At 36.5% G+C, this 23,476-nt stretch overlaps 1 protein-coding gene across 3 annotated transcripts in view; it reads left to right on the top strand.

Moving 5' to 3' along the window:
- FGF14 (fibroblast growth factor 14) overlaps positions 1-23,476 on the top strand; it is a 703,287-nt gene that overhangs the window by 530,441 nt on the left and 149,370 nt on the right. For 2 of the 3 annotated variants that reach the window (XM_011933848.1, XM_011933851.1), the window contains exons 2-3: positions 11,255-11,365; positions 17,922-18,025. In XM_011933848.1, the coding sequence (XP_011789238.1) occupies positions 11,255-11,365; positions 17,922-18,025 (215 nt within the window). Of the gene's footprint in view, positions 1-9,040; positions 9,058-11,254; positions 11,366-17,921; positions 18,026-23,476 lie in introns of all 3 variants that reach the window. The other variant, XM_011933850.1, reaches the window with a different exon arrangement.

Here is a 23,476-nt window from a genome sequence, read left to right as displayed (position 1 = left end):
ATTTAAATCTTTAATATATTTTCAGTTGATTTTTTAATATAGTGAGAGGTAGGGATCTATTGTTTTGCATATGGATATCCAGTCTTCCTAGCACCATTTATTAAAGAAAGTATCCTTTCCCCCAAGGGTGTTCTCAGTGCCTTCGTCAAAAATGAGTTTGTGAACAAAAATGTGTGGATTCATTTCCGGGCTCTCTATTCTGTTCCATTGGTCTATGTGTCTGTTTTTATGCTGGTATTATGCAGTGTTAGTTACTATGGCTTTGTAGTATATTTTGAAGTCAGTCAGTGTGATGCCTCTAGCTTGTTCTTCATAGCAAGCATTTTTAGAGTTACTTCTAAAGGATGATCATCTTCCTTGGCCAGTGACATCAAATAAATTACTATTAAGTGTTTTTCAGTGCTGAGCTGTTTTCTATATAATCCAACCTCATGGTCACATAAAGCTGTAAATATTTTAAGGAAGAAAATACCTTAAACTTCCTAGTAGATTTGGATCTTAACACTGTCTTTTCATAGAGCTGAAATTAAAGGGAAAGTTTTTATTTGGTTTTCACACACATGTCCTGAAGCAATAATCTGAAATTTTAAAACTGGTTTCAAATGTTAGATTTTCTATCCCCTGTACAACTGTAGTATAAAATTAAAGGAAACAAAAAACAGGCATGGGCATACGATAGACGGTATTCCCGAGTGTGGTATTTTGAAGTTTTGCTTTTCAGTTTCCTCGTGGCGTTCATTTGAAACCTGGTTCATTGAGGTCTAGCTGCAAACCTTCCAGATCTTGTCCTTCTTTGCAGCTCCAGGTTTCTCGGGCCTATGGTTCTCCAGGACCCTGCATTTTTTTTTTTTTCCCAGAGGCCTGTGTCAGATTAGTTACACACACAAAAAAATGCTTTTGGGTAAAGGGAAACTTAATGTACTGAGCAAGAAGCATTAATGTAAAAATATAGAACCCCTAGGGATAAGGAATTCAGTGGCTACCTATGCCATTCGAAAGGAGTGTGCCAAAATGTGCGCTGAGTAGTGCCTTTCCCAGCATTTTCTTTTTTTAGAAATTAAAAGTATGGGTCTGATGCCAAAGCTACAAACCATACATCCAATTTAAGTGAAGGACTTAAATGTATATTTGGGAGAGTTGGGGGAAAGCAGAAAGAGGATCTGTTTCTGAATCACCTCGCCTCTTTCTCTTCCTCCCTCCCACCCTCCACCCTGAAAACATGTCCACACAGTGGGATTGCTTGTTAAATTAGCACACTATGACTATGTAACTATATTTGTGAAATAGAGTCAAATTAAAATTGAAAGAAAACAACTGAAATACAAAAACTATGAAAAGAAAGTTGAATCCATCATCTAGCGCAAATGTTCTTCCAGCTCAAACTACCTCTAAAATAGCCCTGGCCTGCCTGCAGCTCCACATCTCACAGTTTGCTTTATGAAGTATCAAAATATTCTCAAACTTTTGACTATGATAGGTTTCCGTGTTTTAAAACTTTTGCTCCAATAAGCAAGGTCTGTCTGTTTTCTTTTAACAATTTTATAAGAAACTGTTTCCTTTTCTCCTCTCCATTCATTCACTCATGTCCACCCTTCCTCGCTTACTAATTATTCATAGTCCAGCCCCTAAGAAGAAGAAAGCTGCAGCATTTGCCATACTTTGTGTGTGTGTGTGTGTGTGTGTGTGTGTGTGTGTGTGTGTGTGTGTGTGTGGGGTGGTCGGGACGAGGTAGGGAGACAGGGATCCTAAACTACTGCTTTTCAAATGATAATAAATTTCCACTTTTTAAATAAAGTATGCTTTTTTCCTCAAGATTTTTTTTCAAAGCAGCAATCCCCTTCCCAATTCCTGTAGCAAATGACCATCCAACTTCTTGAACACTTTCAGTAACAGGGAACACATTACTTTGTGGTAGAGTTGATTCTTTCACAGGATAGCTAAGAGTATTAAACATTTCGTTGTTCTTGTTGATTTATTTATTCATATATTAATCATGTATTGAGCACCTGCTATATGACAGGCTGTGTTCTAGGCACCTGGAATCTAGCAGTGACCAAACGGACAGCAACAACTGTCCTTATTTATGTTCCATCTTGGCGTCACTCCACTCATTTGTCCTAATTCTGTCTTCTGAGGCAAAACTAAATAATTCCACTCCCTGTTTTTGTGACAGTCCCACAAATTGTTGAAAATGACATTTCATCATCTTCAGACTAAACATTTTCTTACACGGTTTTCCCTAGGCCCACCCTATCTGTTACTCGTGCCCCTTCATTGTGTGTTTGCATCAGGGGTGGTCTGAGAACGCTGGGATGCCCACCTAGGGCAGAGCTGAGTGGTACCTGGGCAGCGTGAGAGTCCAGACCACAGGGGCCTTAACATTCATGCCGTTGTGAGAGGCCAGACCACAGGGGCCTTAACATTCACTCCGTCATTTCCTTTTGTGTTGCTCTTGCACACATCACATAGTGACTCTCTGACTCCATTTGCTTATCTTTTTTTTTTTTTTTTTCCAAGATGGAGTCTCATTCTGTTGCCCAGGCTGGAGTACAGTGACGTGATCTGGGCTCACTGCAACCTCTGCCTCCCAGGTTCAATTGATTCTCCTGCCTCAGCCTCCAGAGTAGCTGGGACTAAAGGCACGTGCCACCACCCCCGGCTAATTTTTGTATTTTTAGTAGAGATGGAGTTTCACCATGTAGGCCAAGCTGGTGTTGAACTCCTGACCTCAGGCGATCTGCCAGCCTCTGCCTCCCAAAGTGCTGGGATTACAGGTATGAGCCGCCATACCCGGCCTCATTTTCGTATCTTAAAGTGTGGATAATAATGCTACTTAGCTCAAAAAGTCACTTTGCGTATTAAATGAGTTAGTATTTTTAAAAAGAGCACTTAGAGTCGTTTGTGGCCCAAAGTGTATACTCAGGAAATGATAGCTATTATTCTTACTATTGTTATCATTAGTATTGGATATTACCTTTCTGTTTATACGGCCTCATTGTTTTAGGACTCACATCATGCTGTTGGTTTACTGATGATGTGGACAATGGACAGCAACCTGCTTTGGCTGTAAATTCCTCTCAACTCCTAGCAAAATGCTTGGGACAAAGTAGATTTACAATAAATGTCTCCTAAAGGAGCAAGTTAAATATCTTGGCATTTGAAAACATGCTTAAACAAAACATAGACAGGATTTCTTCTCCTGTTTTCCAGTGTAAAATGATGTATTTCTGTGGCTGTGTTGTAGAATTCTAGAGACATATGTGTCATTAAGATTCATTAAGGGTGATGTTATGAACTGCCTTTCTAAAATTTTAAGCCTTAATAAATAAAAATGGTGAAGAGGCATCACTTCCTGGTGATAAAATATGCAGAAACTTTGGGTTTTAGAGATGCATATAACTGGTTGCAACTGAATTCAAGAGCAAATGCTACAGTATCCTTCATGAAATGTTCACACTGATTTCCAGGAGTATTTTTTTCTTTCTTTCTGTTCGTAACATCTGGTTGAAATGTTTTTCCTGTCTGGTTAAAAGTGTAGATGTCTACTTGGATTCACAGGTATCATATCTCTGAATGCCGCCTCTTTTCTTCTCCTTCCCTTGCTGCTCCGGAGATTCTGTAGGGAGGACTATTAATTAAAAAAAAAAAAAAAACTTTTATCACTCCCGTCTCCTCCCAGAAGCAGCTAGAAGACAAATGCCTGGAAAACAGACTCAGAAGGGAACGGAACTCAGATGTTTGTACCTTTCCTTAAATGGAAGTAGCTTTAAAGTGTTTATCACTATCATTTCCAACTATCCATTAGGTGGAGGTCTCTAAGTAGTTCTAGATATGAACAGACAAGATGAGTGATATACTTGCTTCAAAATGTTACTTCTTAAATGCATGAGCCTCAGTTCTGGGTGATGAATAGATCGGTCCTTGTCATGTGCAGTTATTTTCTAAATTCACCCACTGCTTATTTTTTAAACATAAAACATTTAAAGAAATGCTTCCTGGCTCTAAAGCAAATGTGTGAAAAAAAAAAAAAAAACAGAAAATATGTTTTTTCAGACAAAGTTCCCAGTTTACTGCTCTACTGGTTATCGGAAGAAATTGATAAAACGGCACATCTGGTGTAGTTCTTGTTTTCATGGTTAATGCAATATCCTGATGCAATATAACTTTTGCTGAAAGGCTTTTGATTCTGAATTTTATTTGGTAAAAATGCACTTTAATTTCAACAGATGTCTTTGGTTCTTTAACATCTACTTTTCATCATGCTAATTCTATATTTCAGACAATGTAATGACAGCTGAAGAACAAATTAATATGGTCTGCTATAGGTTTAACTGACTGTGGAAAATTCTGTGAATGAATCAAATAGCAGTTTTTCTTCAGATTCTTTAAATTCAGGGAATCCCATTTCTAGTTTCCGAAAGGAGAAGTGAATCATTCTTCGTAGTGATTTAGCTGAATATGTTAAATCTGTGTATTAAATTTAACATAATACTGTATCTACAGTTAAAAAGGAATTGTATTTAGATAACAATTAAACTGAAGTATCTCACATTTCCCTCTTTAGATGACAATAGCAAGTAAGAACTTACACAAAATGCTCTTTGCTTCATAATCTGGGAAATATTTACTCTCTCAGCTGGCAGAGTAGTCCTTTCTAATGTTTATGTTAATAGCAGGACAAATAAAGTTCCTGAAAGTACCATAAGTGTGTCTTTTAGTGTTTGGCGTCATTGACATATCAACAAGGAGCCTGAAGATGAGTAACACACCCACCTCTGTCAATGCCACAGATGATGACATTGATGGTGATGAATAGATGGCGCTTGAGCAACACACGAGCACCCTAGAGAGAGCGCACAGCTTCTTTGCCTGCGTGCTTGTGTTCTGGGAATGAGCAAATGAAATCATTCACAAATCAGGAATCCCTGGCACAGTATAGAATCGGGAAAGCTTTTTCTAGATGGGATTGTAATGATGGATTGACTTGGATCCCAAACATTGTCACCAAAAGATACATGCTTTTCTTACTGAAACAGGCACAAGAATTTTGCTCATTGTTGTGTTTTGCAATTACATAATTGATATTTAGGATTTAATTTTGAAAATATGTAAAGACAACTTAATGAATTAGTAGGCCAAAGCACATGATGTTTTATCATACAATTATTCATCTTTGTAAGTGATGAATAAATAAGGTGGAACAATAGATCTGATATTTTGGCCATTTTATTGTCCGTTTCTGGATTATGTGGGTCATGAGAGCTCCAGTGTGTTTCTAATATGTTGGAACTTTGCAATGAGAAAATTTCATTGGAAAATAGTGTTGGGAAGAGTGCTTCCCCGAGTTCTAAAGATTTCCTTCCTTCTGTAGTTTATATACACTGGATATTCAAAAAGCTAGTGAGAGTTCAACCCTGGGCTAGGAATCCTGAGATACTCCTGTTAGATCTGCTCCTTGGAGATAAGAGTCAAGTATTAAGCAGGATTCTTACAATCTCCCTTCCTTTTAACAATCTCTTCAAACATTTTCCCCAGAAAAGTCTTTGCGCACAGTCATTCTCTTAGTATACCTTACCTAGAGGAAATGCTTTAGCTACAATAGTTTTGGGGCGAAAAGCTTAAAATTATTGGTGTTTCCGTTTCAAAGCCCACATTTATCTTTAGCTCAAGCATGCTTTTCTCCAACTCTTAAATACAATACAAAAAGTGCATTTTACCTCAAAAGCCATTTAGGACTTATATATAGATACGTTAAAAAACAAAACAGAAAGTGAATTCGGTTCAATAAATACTAGTTGAGCACCTGTTCTGTGGCAAGCACAGTGATAGGTTATTTTGAGTGATATGCAAATTATCAAGGGATTTATCATTTATTTGCAGAGCAGAAAGACATGCAAACCCACTAATTTAACACATGGCTAATTGATATAAAGCCATATTATAGTTTCTTTCCTCTCCTCAATAAACAGCAAACTCTTTGAGGGCAAGAGCTGTTTGGAGTTTTCTTTGTTTGTTTATTTGGTATTTTTATTAGTTTGTTTTTGAGACGGAGTTTTGCTCTTGTTGCCCAGGCTGGAGTGTAATGGCACACTCAGCTCACCACAATCTCTGCCACCCGGGTTCAAGCAATTCTCACGTCTCAGCCTCCAGAGTAGCTGGGATTACAGGTGCATGCCACCACGCCCAGCTAATTTTGTATTTTTAGTAGAGACGGGGTTTCTCCATGTTGATCAGGCTGGTCTCGAACTCCTGAACTCAGGTGATCTGTCCACCTCAGCCTCCCAAAGTGCTGGGATTACAGGTGTGAGCCACAGTGCCTGGCCTGTTTGTTTTTAATGCAAGATACTATCTCTAGTGCCTGCAGACATAGGATTCTGATAGGCAGAGAAGTGGTGGAGAGCTCTTCTAGCCTGTGGGAGCAGTGTTAAAATTTAACACACAGAATAGTACATTGGAATGAGACCGTGAGTTGGGTAATCACTCTGAAGTAACTGGAACCAGGTTCCTAAGGGATAAGGGTTCTGGAGGTAGCATTGGGTCAATCCATGAAGGAAATTGAATGTAATCTTAAGAGATAAACAGAGATAGCACATTTTCCCATGCCTTTACTTTTATCTGTCATTTTCTTTAGTGTCCCTATCCCACCTTTATTTTCTCAGTCCTTTGGATAAGTTCCTGGACATGGTTTATTTTTGTGGTTGGATTATATGATAATGTATATCTTTTAGCAAATTATTCAAATACTATTTTGGGCTCCTGGGAGTGCCAAAATCTAATTAGATCTGCCACATTTTTTTTCTGCAAAAATGTATATTACAGAGGTTGTTTTTACCCTATAAAAATGTGTGATTTTCCATAGCTAATAGAAGAGAACCTACGTTTAAGAACCTACACTGATAACCAATTAGTACTGAGATTTGTGCGTATATAAACATGGTTCATATGATGTATGTACATTAGTGTGTTTGCTATGGAAAAGCATATGTCATAGTGTACATTTTTCCATTTAAATCATAGTTTAAAATATATACACCATTTGATTGATTATCCTGATTCTTCTTTTGCCAGTCTTCCCATTGCATGAAAACCATTTATGATGGTGTTTGATTTAATTGAACCCACTTCTAAGAGAATGAGTGTTTTAATTTAAAATGTTGGGTATTTTTCCCCTGAATCTGAAGGCAGTTGGACTGATTTGCATTTCTTTCAGTTCGGAGTGTTGAGGGTAATATATTATGAAATATCTTTTTTCTTGATATGTATGCACATTAGTTTTCATCATTTCTATTTTAATTAATATCACAGATCATAGTTAGCACAGAGTTTTGTGCAAGGGGTATCCTCAAAACATTTTTAGTAAGATTATCAGGCACACTAAATAGAAAATAAAAGACAAAACTGGAGGAAAAGGGGAATTAAGACAGGCAAAAAGAGATTCTCAGTTTTTGTATTTTCTTAAGCCGAGTAGGTATTCTGAACACAAATGTTTTAGAGAATAAAGAGCTCTAATAATTTTATGAGTTAAGCATTTTGCATTTTTGCATGGCTAGCTAAAATATAGGTGTAGGACTTTACATATTTATTTATTTTTCTGTTATTCATTGGGAACCTGTATTGTAAGAGTTTGGAATACATCAGTATTTAAAACAAAAATACTTGTTCTTGTAGGCCTTATATTTAACATTTACTAGAAAAATATCATGCAAACCTTCTTGTTCTGTAAGTTTATTAAAAAATGAGCATGTATATTAATACATGTTTGTCTCACACGTAATATTTTCACACTTTTATATCTGAAGCTATTATATGCATTTAGGATAAGGTTTCATTTTTTATCATGGTAACTATATTTCAGATTGTCTTTACATTTTCAAACTCCTTTGGCTAATTTCATGTCAGATTTCAATAGATCATCATTTGTTTTGTTACTAGTTTGTGTACTTGTTTTTAACCACAAAATCCATGTAAGAGAAAAGTCTCATCTTTGTTATTTGTTTGGTGTTTATTTTTGCTTATTTTATTAGTATCATGTCTAATCCTTATTATCTCTATGGGATTTCCCCACCTAAACTATTCTAACTTTAGTTAAACTAGATAATATAACTTATAAATCTACTTAACCCAGAACACATAAATTGCTACATATTCACCTATGATAACATAAAATTACCATAAAATTGTCGAAAGGAAGAATTTGACCTCATCTGAGGTTTCAAGAAAGTGCTCTTGAGGAAATGGACGTGTTGATAGAACCAGAGTGGGGAGGAGGAAAAGGAGGCAGCTATGCAAACGTGTGTGCCTGTGGGTGCATGCCTATACAGATGTGCAAAGGGGCATTCTAATGCAGGTGGCCACATTTGAGATAGATAAGCTTAAGGGAACAGGATAGATGTGAGAAATTATGGAATATTTGTAGGTAAGCCACAGTGAATCAGGTGAAGCTACTTGCAGGGGATGGGTAAGGACTATAGTGAGCAGAGCCATCAGATAAGATAGGGCCTGACTGCAGTAAGGTGCATATGTAACTCAGTGGACAGTGAAGAGTCACTGCATATTTCCAGATCTGAGGGATTTGAACAGGAAAACTGCAGGTGGGAAGACCACCTAAGAGAGGTAATGAGGGGCTGGCAGTAAAAATAGAAAAAAAGAAAAAGAGTGAGAGACACTGTGAAGATGCATCAGAAGGAGTCGAGCAACTCATTTGTTTTAAACGTATGGTACTGAACTAGCAATTTTGGTAAGGTTTTAATGGGGCAGAGATGTATTGGAAATGTGGCCAATGGAAAAGTGGGATGGATCCGAGAAGAGGTTTTTCAAGATCTTTGATCCTTTCTAACCTTTGTGTTGCTGCTTTGTAATCACAAATTCAGCTCTGGCTAGCAGGATTTGGGTTTAGACACAGTGGTGGTTAATCTTCAAAATACAAGTTGGTTTTGGGTTTTGAAACAGATTGATTTGCATTTTATCTTTAGTGTTGAAGACATTTTAGTTCAATTATTCCACTTGTAGAGGCTGCATCAGGTAGCAGTTAAGTGGGCAGTGTCCAGAGAGAGCCGAGTGATCAGATTCCAGCTGTTGACTTACTGGTTATGTGCCTTTTGTCATATTATTACTATCAATTGCTCTGTGTCTCGATTTCTTCATCCTCTAAGTGGGCTTCTATTAAGTAAGGTAACGGTGAGGATCCAAGATTTAAAAACAGAATGTGCTTCTAACAATGCCTGGCACCTGAGAAGAATAAAATCAATGGCGTTATGGTTTCTAAAATGGAAAAACATCAAACGGTATGCAACCAGATGAATCAAAATCAATTTGGTTGTATTTTCTTGGAGTTAAAGGAGAAAAACATAATTTTACATTTTATGTGTGCTCCCTCATCCAAAATGAGGCATAATCCCAAAGGGGTCTCTTTGTGTACGCGTGAGGGTGCATGTGAGTGGGTGGGTAGGTGGCTTCTCACTGCCTCACCTGATCTAGTTAATTCAACTCCAGAAGACATAGTAGCTCAAATAGAAGATTGCTTAGGAACAAGTGATGTCAGAACATAAAGGTTTTACAGAAAAATCATCAATCACTAATATTCTCAGTATTTTTTCTTGACAAGAGAATAATAAAAATTTCTTTTTCACGGTTTTTACTCTTTTTGCTTTTGTTCTCTTCTTTTCCATGCTACGTATTTTCAGTGAAGAGCATAAATAAAATACAGCAAAACTAAGAAAGAAGTCTTTAGTACTTAGCCCAGTCGCACAATAGTATTTTTTTTCCACTAGTACATATCTTAGCATTATGTGATTTGGGAAGTTATATGCTACAGGATAAGGAATATATGTAACACAATCCAATAATCACTTAGAAATTTATTTTTTAAATCGTACTCTTTTAAAAGCTTTCATATTCTAATATGGCTAGTCACACTGACGTTGTGATGCTCTGCTGTTCATGCATTCTTTTCCAAAAGGATTTTTCCAATCTTACACCATCTATGAAGCAAGTCTATGTGCAGTGGAGTCATGTCTCAAATGATCAGTTTTAAATGATGTGCATAGAAATAGATATTGAAATTCTTTGTAATTTCTTCAGGACTAATAAAGAACTTAAGGATAGCTCTCAAAAAAATTTTTTTTGTCTTCACCTGTTTATAAGACCACAATTTTTCTATCGACTACAAGGTGCTAGGTTTCATTACTCAGTAATGGCCGACTGTTTTGACAGCCGGATTGCATTAGCATGGCCTATTCAGCTGTTGCAGAGAGATGCCAGTTGCCATGGTGAAGATTATGATGTCCCACATCCAATCTATCCCTGAGATGGGGACGGCTTTTGCAAAACCACACGCAAATATTTGTTTTCAAAGGTACAACTGACTCTTTGTGAAGCACTGGATTACTAGAGTGGATGTCTTTTCAATGAATCATCAAACGAGGATCTGTTACCGCATGATTTCCCTTTTTGTTTAAATAAACTTCCACTGCCCTCTATCTCAATGTCCGTTGACAAAGAATCAGATTTCATATTGTACAATTTGACTGTCCTTTTTAGTTACACAAGTTAATGAGTTTATCTGTTTAACTTGTCTAATTTCTCTGTTTGACTGCCTCAGAGCTGACCTCATATGCATGGGTTTGTTGTGTTTCCCCCGAGCTCAAAAGTGGAGTTTTCCATTTTCCTGTGGATAATGTCTAAGCAGCACAGATACTTCCGTGGAAATAACAATGACCCTTTGAACATTCAGGGGTGTTCTCTGAATTGGGGCTTTTCCTAAGAATATGTATCAAACATTAGAATGAATGTTTTTAAAATACAGGTATTTTTTGTTTTGTTTGTTTTTAATTTCGGGAATACTTGTCAACTTAAGTAAAAGGAGAACTCCATTAAAAAACCTTTTAATAAAATTTCTGAGAGTCACCAGTTTGCAAAACTCTTATACTGCCATCATGAGTGATATTTAAACTAAATCATTTAAAATAATAATTAAACTGACAGCTTAATTAGTTTAATAGTTTTAATTAATAATTTAAATATGCATATACTAGTTTTATAAAATGCCTGTTTCTGTGGCTTACTACTGCATTTCCTTTACCTTCTATAAATAGAATACTGCAGGTTTGATAAAACACAGAAGAATCTGAGAGACAAAATAAAATGTGCTGCTTGTATAAAATGTCCTCTTCTGAAAAAAGAAAGAGAAACAGAAAAGTAAAAGGAAACTTGGTAACACATTGTGAGGCTTATGATAACTATGTTTGCCTTTCAGATCCCCAGCTCAAGGGTATAGTGACCAGGTTATATTGCAGGCAAGGCTACTACTTGCAAATGCACCCCGATGGAGCTCTCGATGGAACCAAGGATGACAGCACTAATTCTAGTAAGTGACAACCTCAGGCCACCAGTTACACAGTTGGTAGAAGATACACTGCTACTTAAGTGACTTTTTAAGATTCATTTGCAAATTTTTGGTCATGTTGGTTCATCTTTACAAATGTGACACGCTAGAATGCCATTTACAATTTTATTTAAACTATGTGGATGAAAATATTAATGGAGCAACCAAAGAAAACTGTGGTTTAAAGATGATTATGTTACTATTTTTGTTTTTTATGCAAACAGTTGTCATACCCAGAAAAGTATTATTACTTTTAATCTTATTATTATAAAAGTTAAGTAAGCACACTAGTGTATTTAGGTAAAAATTAATTACATGTTTTCATTGCATGTATTATTTTATCAGGCTCTGACGTTCTTAATGATGCCTGTGGAAACTCAAAATCTACAAGGAATAGTTTTATTTTGTTTTGTTTTGTTTCACATAGTAGAAATATAATTTAAAATTATTTGCATTTAACAAAAAAAATCTTATAGAAAAAACATGAAGGTTGTGTACTTTGAAATGCATTGTGCAAAGTGTTTAACTACTTTACAGAATTGCATCTGTGATAATTTTTAATTAAAAAGCTACACATCTTCCATTGTATTAATGTCTGTGTTCTTTTTCCTATTTCTTTACGTATAACATTTCTCCGTCTGGTGCCTCTCCTTGCTCAGCTGTCTGTGTTTTGCGCTCCCATTTTCTGTTTATATTGGCATTTGATTCATTTTTAATTTAGCATATTAGTTCCAAAATAAGCATACTTTTTACGGTTTGGGGGAGTTAGTGAAAAGCAAAACTGTTTTTATTAGAAATATTTAATCATAAGAAACATTACTGGTGGATCAAAAGTAGATATGAATTTTTTCATTAACGTATCTCTTATTCTTCACATATAAACATCATTCCATGAAAAGAAGTGAGGATTTGAATAATACACACAATCAAATCAGAAGGCACTTCCTTTTTTATTTTTATTTTATATTCTATAGATTTTTATCAGCTCAATTTAAAATTTAGCTCTTCCTTTTTGAAATTCTGGTGATCAAATTGCCAGTAACACTGATTCTGACAGTAGTTAGTGATGCAAAGTAGATTATTTTTACATGTGGTTTTGCCATGTGAAATATCATTATTTTTCCAGCCATTGTGTTCACTTTTTATATTTTGTACATTGCTTCACTTTTTATTTTTTCTTCAATTCCTTTTTAATTTTTGTGTTTATCTACATTGTCCTCATCAATTCCTAACCTCTTTACTCTCTTTGTGTCTCATATCACCCTTTTTATTTTTAAATTTTTCCCTTTTATGTTTATTGGTTTACTTTTACTTTATCTCCTTTTTGATATAGGAGAAAAGAAGGTAAAACAATTCAGCTACAAAGGAAAGGTGAGGCGTTTTATGCCAAACATTATTTGTGCAGGTTTTGTTATTAGTTTGGACTTTCAAAGATAATTGGTACTTGACGATCTTTGACCAGCAAAAGATGTCAGTTTCTTATGGTTCAGGCTAATATATGTATCTCTGCTCAGTTTCTTTCCCCTTTAACTCCTTTTGCTGACAAAAACCATTTGCTGACAACAACCCTTTCCTTTCTCTTACGTGTTACTGTTGTGTAGGTCACAAAGTTTAGGGATTCATCATTTCTGATGTCTTCAGTGTTCTCAAATTTTGTTTGGCCTGGGAGGATTAGAACGTGGTAACTGGATTCCTGTAACTCTGCTCACTAGATGAGCTGTGACACTGAAAGATTCCTCAGACTTAAGACTGATGCCATTCATTTTATGACAAAAGTTTTCGAAACAGGACATACACCATAGCTTCCTAAACATAGTGCTTTATTGGACTACTTGAAAATAATTTCACTGAAAGGTTTTATGTGTTTTTTCTCTAGCTTTTTTTCTCTGCGTAATTTTTGTAGTGCCAACCAAATTGGTTACCTCTAATGATAGGAATCAATATCATTTTGAGAAGTGTCTATTAGACATTGCCTTTTAAAAGCCAAACTGCTTCCGAATTGAATAAGCACTTTCTAAATATGGAAGTGCAGATTTATTATGTGCACACATACAGGTCTGGTTATCTGAACAATTTTAAAGACTAAACTGGAAAGCTGAGATACTAAAAAACACTCCACCTTCTGTTCTGTAAATGTATGGGGATTTTTTCCTTCTGTATCTGCAGTAGAAGGAGCAAAAACTCAGAACGAATCTTGAAATTTCTTCTGACACTCTAAATGCTAGTGAGACACAGTCCTGAGAAGGAGGATGAGACAGGATCTCCTTTGTAAAAACAAATCAGAAGAAAATCATGCTCCCACTCAAGGGGCTCAAATTCCTGTGCAAAGTTCTGGTTCACAGCTTTTCTGAGACATTAGATTGCATTTCAAGCGCACTGTAAGCCGGTTAGTTTAGTTTTGTTACTATTTCAACATTTGCAAAGAAATAAAGAAAAACAGTGGGTAAAATCAATGTTCCCTCCTCAAAAATGTTCTACAAATTATATGACTATAAAATTTAATACAATTGGCAGAATCTTAGCAGATTCATAAAAGTAATGGAAATTACTAATTAACTTCATTTTTATGTCCTCTGACCTATGTAAATTGCAAAATGGTGTTTCTTAGGATGAATTTAAAGACATTTTCTTTTCTCTGGTTCATTTCAGTAGTCTCATGAATCTTATGAAAAATGTAAGCACTGAAAAATTCTTTAAAAATAGGGATGTGCTTTAGAAAGGCTGTCAGGTCCTACTTAGAGTACAGCTCTTTGGTTGTGAGGAGGGAGGTGATGTAATAATGCTATAATCATTCATAAAAATGTTTCCATTTGTTATAACTCCCTGAATACAAACCATGGGTTTCCTAGTTATCCATAACTGGGAAAAATAATTTTTAAAAAACCCTAAAACTCACCCAGATAGCACTCTAAAAGTCACTAAATAACAAATTTGAAGGCTTGAACTTTCATATCTTCATGATTTGAGTTCAGTACATTTCCCACACTAAATATGAAATTATTTAGAATGAAAAAAAGAGAACCATCCTGCTAAACGGCCTGCGTTAAAAATTTCAGATGAGGCCGGGCGCGGTGGCTCAAGCCTGTAATCCCAGCACTTTGGGAGGCCGAGACGGGCGGATCACGAGGTCAGAAGATCGAGACCATCCTGGCTAACACGGTGAAACCCCGTCTCTAATTAAAAAATACAAAAAGCTAGCCAGGCGAGGTGGCGGGCACCTGTAGTCCCAGCTACTCGGGAGGCTGAGGCAGGAGAATGGCGGGAATCCGGAAGGCGGAGCTTGCAGTGAGCTGAGATCCGGCCACTGCACTCCAGCCTGGGCGACAGAGCGAGACTCCATCTCAAAAAAAAAAAAAAAAAAATTCAGATGAATTAAGAGGGAGGGAAAAAAGGCCCACTGGTAGATGAACCTTGGTGCCTCTGTTCTTCAAGGGTTTCCAGTCCAAGATCTATAGATCTCTGGGAAGGAAAAGTAGCACAAAAATCATGGATGATGGGTAAATGGTTCTGGTGGAGAAAATACTATAGCAAATCGACTCCTTGTTACTGACTACCATAATAATGGAAAGATCTTTCACAAAAGGAAGTGAGCACCTAGGTAACCTCGTTACCACTCTCAATTTCAGAGGTTTATTTCTTTAAAATTCTTCTAAACGTCAGCATCCCCATGAACTATTGTATCTTATTAGTGGGTGATTTTTCTTTTCCCCCGGTTTCCTTTTGGGGATGCCATGGATTTTTTCTGTGCTCTTAAACTTCATTGTTCCTATTGACAGACAATAGCTGCTACAAGCAGAACAGGACTCTACAGATATCAATACGCTATTAGCTATGGGAATGTTAAAACCTCAAAAGTCCCTCTCACCTTAGAAATTCTCAACCTCTCAACCTGGTAACTTGATGTATAAAATACTTCAATCACTCAGTGGACGCCACCCCACAGGCTTTTAGGATGTCAGTTCTCACCTTAGTTGTGTATTGGGGTCATTTGAGGAGCTTTTCAAAAAAATTCCTTCTGTCCTAAACCCATTTCCAGAGATTGTGATTTAGTAGGTATAGGGTTGAACCTGGCCACCCTATGTTATGAACACAGCTAGTTTTAATGTGCGGCCAGAGTTAAAAATCACTGTTATATGAAGAACCGGAGTGTTCCACGAATGAACAGTCACGGAAACATCTTCATTATTCTTACTCCCCTAGGCTTTGTGACATTGCCTTATAATTACATAAGAAACAGAGAGTGGAGAAATAAAATTGTATCTCAATTAATGTGAGTATCTGTGGTTTTAATTAGCACCAGTTCCATCATGATCAGCTCTGAATGGTTCTCCACATTTTAGTGCATATAAGCATTCACTTTCCACTATCATTCTGCAAATTATAATACCTTGTATTTTATTTTTATTTATTTATTTATTTATTTTTGAGACGGAATTTTGCTCATTGCCCAGGCTAAAGTGCAATGGCACGATTTTGGCTCACCACAGCCTCCACCTCCCAGGTTCAAGTGATTCTCCTGCCTCAGCCTCCCGAGTAGCTGGGATTACAGCCATGTGCCACCACGTCCGGCTAATTTTGTATTTTTAGTAGAGACAGGGTTTCACCATGTTGGTTCAGGCTGGTCCCAAACTCCTGACCTCAGGTGATCCACCTGCCTTGGCCTTCCAAAGTGCTGGGATTATAGGCGTGAGCCACCGCACCCAGCCAATACCTTGTGTTTTATAATTCAGATCCCAACCAAAACCCAAGGGAAAAACACTAGTATTTTTTTCAGTATGATCATTTTAAACTATCTTGTATAATTCTTCTGGTTCCCATAACCACATCATTTTGGTGAATTCATGATCTGTTTCTTTTCTATATCAAATACGTGGCACCTACAAATATCATTCGGAGCGTGTGAAAGTTAGAAGAGGAAAGTTAGAATAATTATGTTCGAATTAATTAGGTTAGTGTAGCTCGTGCGGACAGGCATATGGTTATGGTTTCCCTCCAAAATTTTGTACATAAATCAGGAATTATTCTATGGTGTCCATTCTTTCAAAATGTAAGGGAGATGGTACAGTTCAGGTTTTCTAAACAGGAGTGAATATAGCCGTCTTCCACCAAGAAAGAATACTGAGAGTTGCCAACTAGCACAGGTAGCTCCCAGTACTCAACAACTCCACATCTATATTTAATATTAAATAATGGAAATGAGGAAAAAACTAATTCTTTCATAAGAATAACATAATCCCCTAAAATCCTACAGCAGAAAATCTGATATTAGTTTACATAGTGAGACTAATATCCAACTAACCATAGATGCCCCTGAGTATTTTTCCAGGGATAATATTCATGGCCCTGGCCTGAGGTTTTCCTTTTATATTTATGTAGCACAGACCTCTTGGGATCTTGAGAACTGTAGCATGTAATAAGCAAAGGAGAGGGTGTAATTTTCTTCAACCTCTTAAGAGGAAACATGTCCCTGAGAATTAAATAGAACACAATTTGTAAAGTTTGTTTTTAATTATGTACTACTTAGACCCTTGGAATGAAGTCCAAATTGTTCACATTTTTCAAATGATTTGCTTTTGTGCAATAGAGAGCCTGAGTTTGGATATTGTACTTACCCATTTGCGTCACTATTTTAGTATTTTCATTTCCTGTTCTGTCCTGCTTAGAATTAGACTTAGTTAAGAAGGACTTGAGTAGCAGCAGATAACCTCACTGTAAATAATTAATAGTTCTCTTACAAATTTATCTATAATAAAATCTCCAAAATCATCAAGCAGTTATCTCTAAGAATGATGCTAGAAGACCTACTAAACATTCAACATGTAACACTGCCATGGAAATGCATTAAAGGGATATTAAGTTTTTTAATGTTTTAACATTGTTATCTGCACCATGCAAAAATAGATAAAATGCTTTTAACGATTTATCAACGGAGGAGAAACAAAACATGGAAACACAAATGAGTAGTCTCTCTGACATTTGCATGCCATTCAGTTTTGATTAGTTCTTTCTAAATTTAGCTCATTGTCAGGTGCACATCTTTTCCTGGCTTTGCTGGCATATCATGTTGGTTCTACCACAGTCATTTAGTTTTGGCATCACCTGTTTAACTTCTGGCCTGATCTCATTGCGGTGACAAATCACACTTTCTGTGTAGAGGGTTAAAATAAACACTCAACTTGGACTTTTAAAATTCTGCTCTTTGAGAGACTTCACAGTTGATTTCTTTTGGTATCTAATGGTGTCAGAGACAATGTTTCTAGAGGCGTGATTACAGGCTTGATTCTGTTTATTATCGCATCAGTTCTTCAGAATGCTGTCAGCAAGACTGCTAACATTTAAAGATTGAAGCAGAAGTACTCATTTTACCCATAGCAGAAACTTCTTACTTATAAAGCGAAATATAAATTATTTAATTGGAATTTCTTGGAAAGTATCGGCAAAGATGATGTTTCTTAAATAAAATGAATCAGAAAGAAAAGATTACACTGTGCCCTGCTTCTTCCTGCCCATTCATGATAGACCATGTTTATCTTCACAGCGCTCTTCAACCTCATTCCAGTGGGACTGCGTGTTGTTGCCATCCAGGGAGTGAAAACAGGGTTGTATATAGCCATGAACGGAGAAGGTTACCTCTACCCATCAGTAAGTAAGACGCCAAAGATCTTGGCCATTCGTTCAATGCATGTAAAATAACAATGGCAGCAACAACAAAAAGAATGTTCTGTGTCTATTGTTTGTGCCAGTTTTTGCCTTAGTATTCGATCTTTGCGAGAATGCTTAGAAGCTGCTTATTTATCATTCATCAATGTTTAGTAATATGAGTTTTTCTAAAGGAAGTGTAATACTATGTCTTATACAGTGATTTTGCCATAGTTTAAAAAGCAACCTAGTTTACACGTGAATCTAATCTTTTGTATTTCTAGTTAGAGTTTCTTGTACATTTTTTTAAAAGAAACAATATGCACTCTAAAAAAAAAGAGAAAAAGAGTGTTTTTAAAATGAGAATTCAAAGTGTGGATATTTTCTTGAAAAACTAACTACTTATAATATTGAAATGCATATCCCTTGCAAGCCTCTGTGTTTTGTGGTAATATTTATTGGAAGCTGAGCACTTTTCTAGCCATATGGCCTCTTCTGAAATATTTTCTATTTACAACTAATTTGCACTCAGATATGCTGTATTCATGCATATGATGTAGTTAGAATTCATTTCTGCCACAGGTTTAAGCAGTAAAGACTCTAGTTAAAGGTGCTTTTTTCTGTTATCCCTTGAGCAAAAATCGATGAAGTCTTAAATGCATTAAAATATGCTCTTACGTGTCATTCTCATGTAAATTCTTTAAAACTCTGTCATTGTTAAATATCACCACCAACAAAACTATAGGTAAACATACACACACATTTCATGTGTGTGTGTGTGTGTGTGTGTATGTGTGTGTGTGTGTGTATCTTAAACAGAAACATTCTCCAGGGGGCCTCCCAGAAAATGTAATCTATTTTCTTCAGTCAATTTGGGAAATCCTAACACAGGGAAATGAAGTTTGAGCTGCGGATTCCCTTCATGGTGAGCTCAAAAGTGCTGGCTCTTCTTATTCTTGAGCCTTCAATCTGAGTTCCCTGAAGGGTGTCCCTGCACGCAGAACTGGGTCCCACATTATGCAAATTGTGTTCTCTAGCGCAAGATAAATATGCAGCATGTTGCCAGCAAGATCAAGTTAGAATTCCCTATGCTCCCTTTAGAAAAAATTAAATACAAAAAGGATCACTTCCTAGAGATACTTTATTTTCAGATACAACTCAATCTTGTTGATTTGGAATTTGCTCTGTTATTTTTGTTTCTTTATTTTCTTCCCAAGCAATATTTTAGGGGCCTGAACATCATTAGATGCAGTGTCTGCTGTAGCTTCTAGTTCTACTTTCTGTTAATAATTGCATCACAGTGCTATACTCTGATACATATGCTGATGACAAGGAAATTGAAATGTTTGTCTTATCTTTGTGCTGCTGAGAGAGTTGCTTTTCATTTTTTTATTTTTATGTTTTGTCATGAGGTTGTAAACGTATGCCATTCTTTTTTAAAGGTAGGGTATATCATTCTGAGTATGTGTCTAACCCTAACATAAAAGTACTGATTATGCTTGGTGCAGGCTAAACATCAGGAATAGAAACAAGAAATGCATTAACTGCCAAGTCCGGTCACCTGCATTTTGAATATGGTTTCTGCATGCAGGAATCAGATCTCATGAGGGTTACTGAGGGCAATAGCATTTGCCCAGGGTGAGTCCCAGGGACAATTTCAGCTTATTACTGGGTGTGTTGTTCTCTCCTCTCCTCCTTCCTTCTGATTCTCCTTCGGTGTCTTTATTCTCTGACTTACAGATGTTGGTTTTCTCCTCTTCCCATCCTTGACTCCTTGTTCTGAACCCAAAGTCTGGTAAGAGACACAGTTTACTCAGCTCCTACCCTAAGAGATCTCCTCTGCCTAGGCCAGGCCCCTGTACGCCTTAGCCATCTTTGGAAAGAGGACTTAGATAAAAACCAAAAGCAATTATGAATCTGTATTAGTACCTCCTAATTAAACTGCTTTGTTTATTTCAATGTAAAAAATTTTGAACTTCAAATATTTCAGTACAAATAATGTTTATCTGCAAGTATTTATTCCATAATTTGTTACTGAGACCCTACTAAAATAGTAATATAGAGCACAATATAGCAATTATTATCCTATATAATAATAATAGCTATACTTACACAATAACAATAGTGGTGATATTTGTACAATCCACTCTGCCTAGCACTGTTCTAAGCACTTTACCTGATTTAGCTCATTTAATTATCCCAATAACCTTTTATAAGCAAATATTATTAAAATAAGGACACTGATATACAGAGAGTTTAAGAATCTGTCCAGAGTCACTCAGGTAGCAGATAGAAAAGATAAGATTGGAGCATAGTTAGTATGACTCATTAGCTTACATTTTTAACTTTTATTGTACTGCTTTTATGTGCCAGACATTTTTTCATAATACGGTCTGATACCTTTTCTAACAAGAAGTTGTAAACACATTATGATGTAATGAAAAACTTTAGGGTATTGTTACCTAGGGAATAAACTGTATTTCAGTGAAATTATTGAGAAGGATAATTTCAAACATAATCTGTTTCCTTTAAAGATTTTTGAGTAAAAATTAAAATCATAGAAAATTTGTCAAGAAAAAGTTTGATATTATATAAGGGGTATTAAGTATTTTTGATATTTATTACATTTAACATTTGAGCTTTAAGTTTTAAAAGCCATGAGAAAAGTTGTTAACTAAGAAGTTTTGAACTAAAATGAGTATATTTTTGAAAAAATGACAACTCCAGTCAAGCTCAGATTTAACGAAAGAAGTTAATGGAGATTTAAATTTGAGAAATAAATTCATCCATTTTAAGCTATGCCAATTTTTTAAAAAATTAATTTAATTTTTGTGCAGTGTAAACTAGTGTCTAATATGGAATTGATTTTTTTGAAGATCCATAGGTTTAGATGTGGTCAATAAAATACTAAGGTCATTTCAGTTGAATTCTGGTGAATGAATATCACAATGGTGATTTGACTTGAGGTGTATCTTCCTCTATTTTTATTTCAGGAAGTAACTTTCATAGTCCTTTGCTATCCAAATAAGATATTTAATGTGTCAGATAATTCCATCTTCTGGAGACAGAAAAAAAAGTACTTGACTGAGATGTAAGTTCCCATTTCCAATGCTAAAGGTGCCTGTTCTCTGGGGGATTTTTCTTCAATATGACAATAGTTATTTCTTTTGTGGTCCTAATGATTGCAATATAGTACTTGATATTGTGTTACAGGAGATTTAATGTCAGATACAAGCCATTTGATTGAAGGTACAGTGTGGGCTACAAGGACACAGAACAGAAACTGGCAGAGTAATAATTCTGCCCAAAATTAGACAGTTTAAAATGATATTTGTGAATAAAAATGTGCTTTAACCACCTATAACTATTTCTAGTGCTGAGAGAAGCAGTCAAGTGTTTTGTTTGCTTGTTTGTTTTCCAAACCTGTGACTTTTGAAAGACTAACAAAATCCTCCATAGAAAGCCAAGGTTTGGAATGTAAATTGTAAACAATAAGGAAAAACTGGGAATGAAAGGAAAACGTCATTCATCATCAGGGCAGGGATAAAGGATAGTTGAAGTGAGAATGTGTTTCTGGCATAAGAAAGATGGAGAAGAAAAAGAAAGATGGAAAAGAGACTGATGATACAGTGAATAGATCTCTGGGCTTTATTCCGAACACCTGGGTCCTGGATCTGACAACCAATACCTGTGTTAAAACTTCCTAATCTCTCCTAGTCTGTCCCCTCATCTGTCAGATTACAGTTCTCTTGAATCCTGCAAGTTAATTGTGGGGTTTAGAATTCTGGTTTTAGTCTGATTGATTTTTCTGAATGATAAGGTAATTTTACATAAAATACATAAAGATTCATTATTGGTATTTTATCACAGGCTGGCATTTATGAGAATGTTATTTTCCTCCTGGTGCCATAAATGCTTCCATGTTCTAGGTGCAGGCATCTGGGCAGTCATAAGTGCCAGTGTTCTCCTGAAATTAGCATCTCATCTGGGTCTGTTGACCAGATTGTATAAGTGGAGAGAAAGATAATCCCTTTTCATGTTAATTTTAAAAAGAAACAAGGAAAGTGCACGGCTACCACGTTTTGCAAATATTAGGGCTCATGCGAATCACCTGGAAAGCCAAGAAAAGTATAGATTTCTTGGATCACCCTCTAGATATTTTAGTTCATTGGGTCTAATGGGAAGCCCAAGAATCAACAGCTTTTAAGGGTCACCCTCCCTCCCTTCTGCTGGTTGTTCTAAAGTTACTATTTCAACCATGGACAACCACACAACAAGCATTGCTGCAATGGTCTCTGGGGGAGATGGTGATAATGTTAGACCAAGGTGATGGTAACAGAGTTGGTGAAAATCAGTAAATGGACTACCCAGGCACTGTAACTAAATATTTGGATTTTCTAACTTTTCTACTACTAAGCTGAAGTTTACAGAAGTTTGAAAGCAGACTAGCATACTTCTTCACTTATGCAACAACCCAGAACTTCTGGAGTAGGGGCTGATCACCTCTCTGGGCTGGCATTACCTCTCCTACCTATTGATACAGGATGAATATGTATATATGCGTGTTACTTATTCAAGGAAAGCAAGATAAATGCTATGTATTCCTCAATAAGCATTTTCAAGGTCCTCAAAGTCTTATCCACTCTACATAAGATAGTGTTCTGATACCATATCTTTCAGGAGCATTTTCAAATGAGCGTCTTCTACAAAAGTGGTTTCACCTGCCGTCCTCTGTGGCAGCAGTCTTCTCTTATTGATATGTCCTGAGTTGTGTTTCTGTCTGTCCTTAGCTTTCCAAGGGCACCCAGGCATGAAAGCATCCAAGATACCTACCTCATCCTTCCATGAACTGTTCATCTTCTTGCAGGATCCATAATTCTAGCAAAACAAGGTGAAACAATGTTATTTTCCTCTTGACATTTATTCCTCTGTTCATTGCTCAAGTTTAGGGTATAGAAATACAACTGCTCTGTGTTATCAGTGTGGTACCTATCATCCTTCAGAGTCTTTCTATTCTTCCCTAAGAGTTAAACACCCAAAGACATAGATGTCCTTCACCTGTAAGTCCACACCCATGGGGTATTGCGTGAATTCATCGCCCATCCCTGGCACCTGTCCTGTCTCTGAGTAACACTTTTACATGCCTATTCTCATAAAAATGTCCGCTGTTTACTCAGGCATTGGCAGGGCTTCCTATTCCTCCTCCCCCAGGTTTTATGTGTATTGGTTTTGTTGTTGTTGTTGTTTGCTACCAGGCAGCGCATGTGCTTAATCAAATAAACTGAGCTCCAGTGGCCATCACTGGCCATCAACATCTATCGCAGGCAAACCAAGGACTTTGGCAGCATTTGAGGGTTGCTCATCCTGGGGAAGAGCCTTTCATTCTCCCTGGGAACCCTGAGGCAAAGCTATACCAAGTTCATCTAGTTACACACAGGTGCCCCTTCAAGAATC

The sequence above is a fragment of the Colobus angolensis genome, unplaced genomic scaffold (assembly GCF_000951035.1).
Source record: "Colobus angolensis palliatus isolate OR3802 unplaced genomic scaffold, Cang.pa_1.0 Scaffold13, whole genome shotgun sequence".
NCBI classification, from domain to species: domain Eukaryota; kingdom Metazoa; phylum Chordata; class Mammalia; order Primates; family Cercopithecidae; genus Colobus; species Colobus angolensis.
This window is presented reverse-complemented; position numbering and strand designations above follow the sequence as displayed.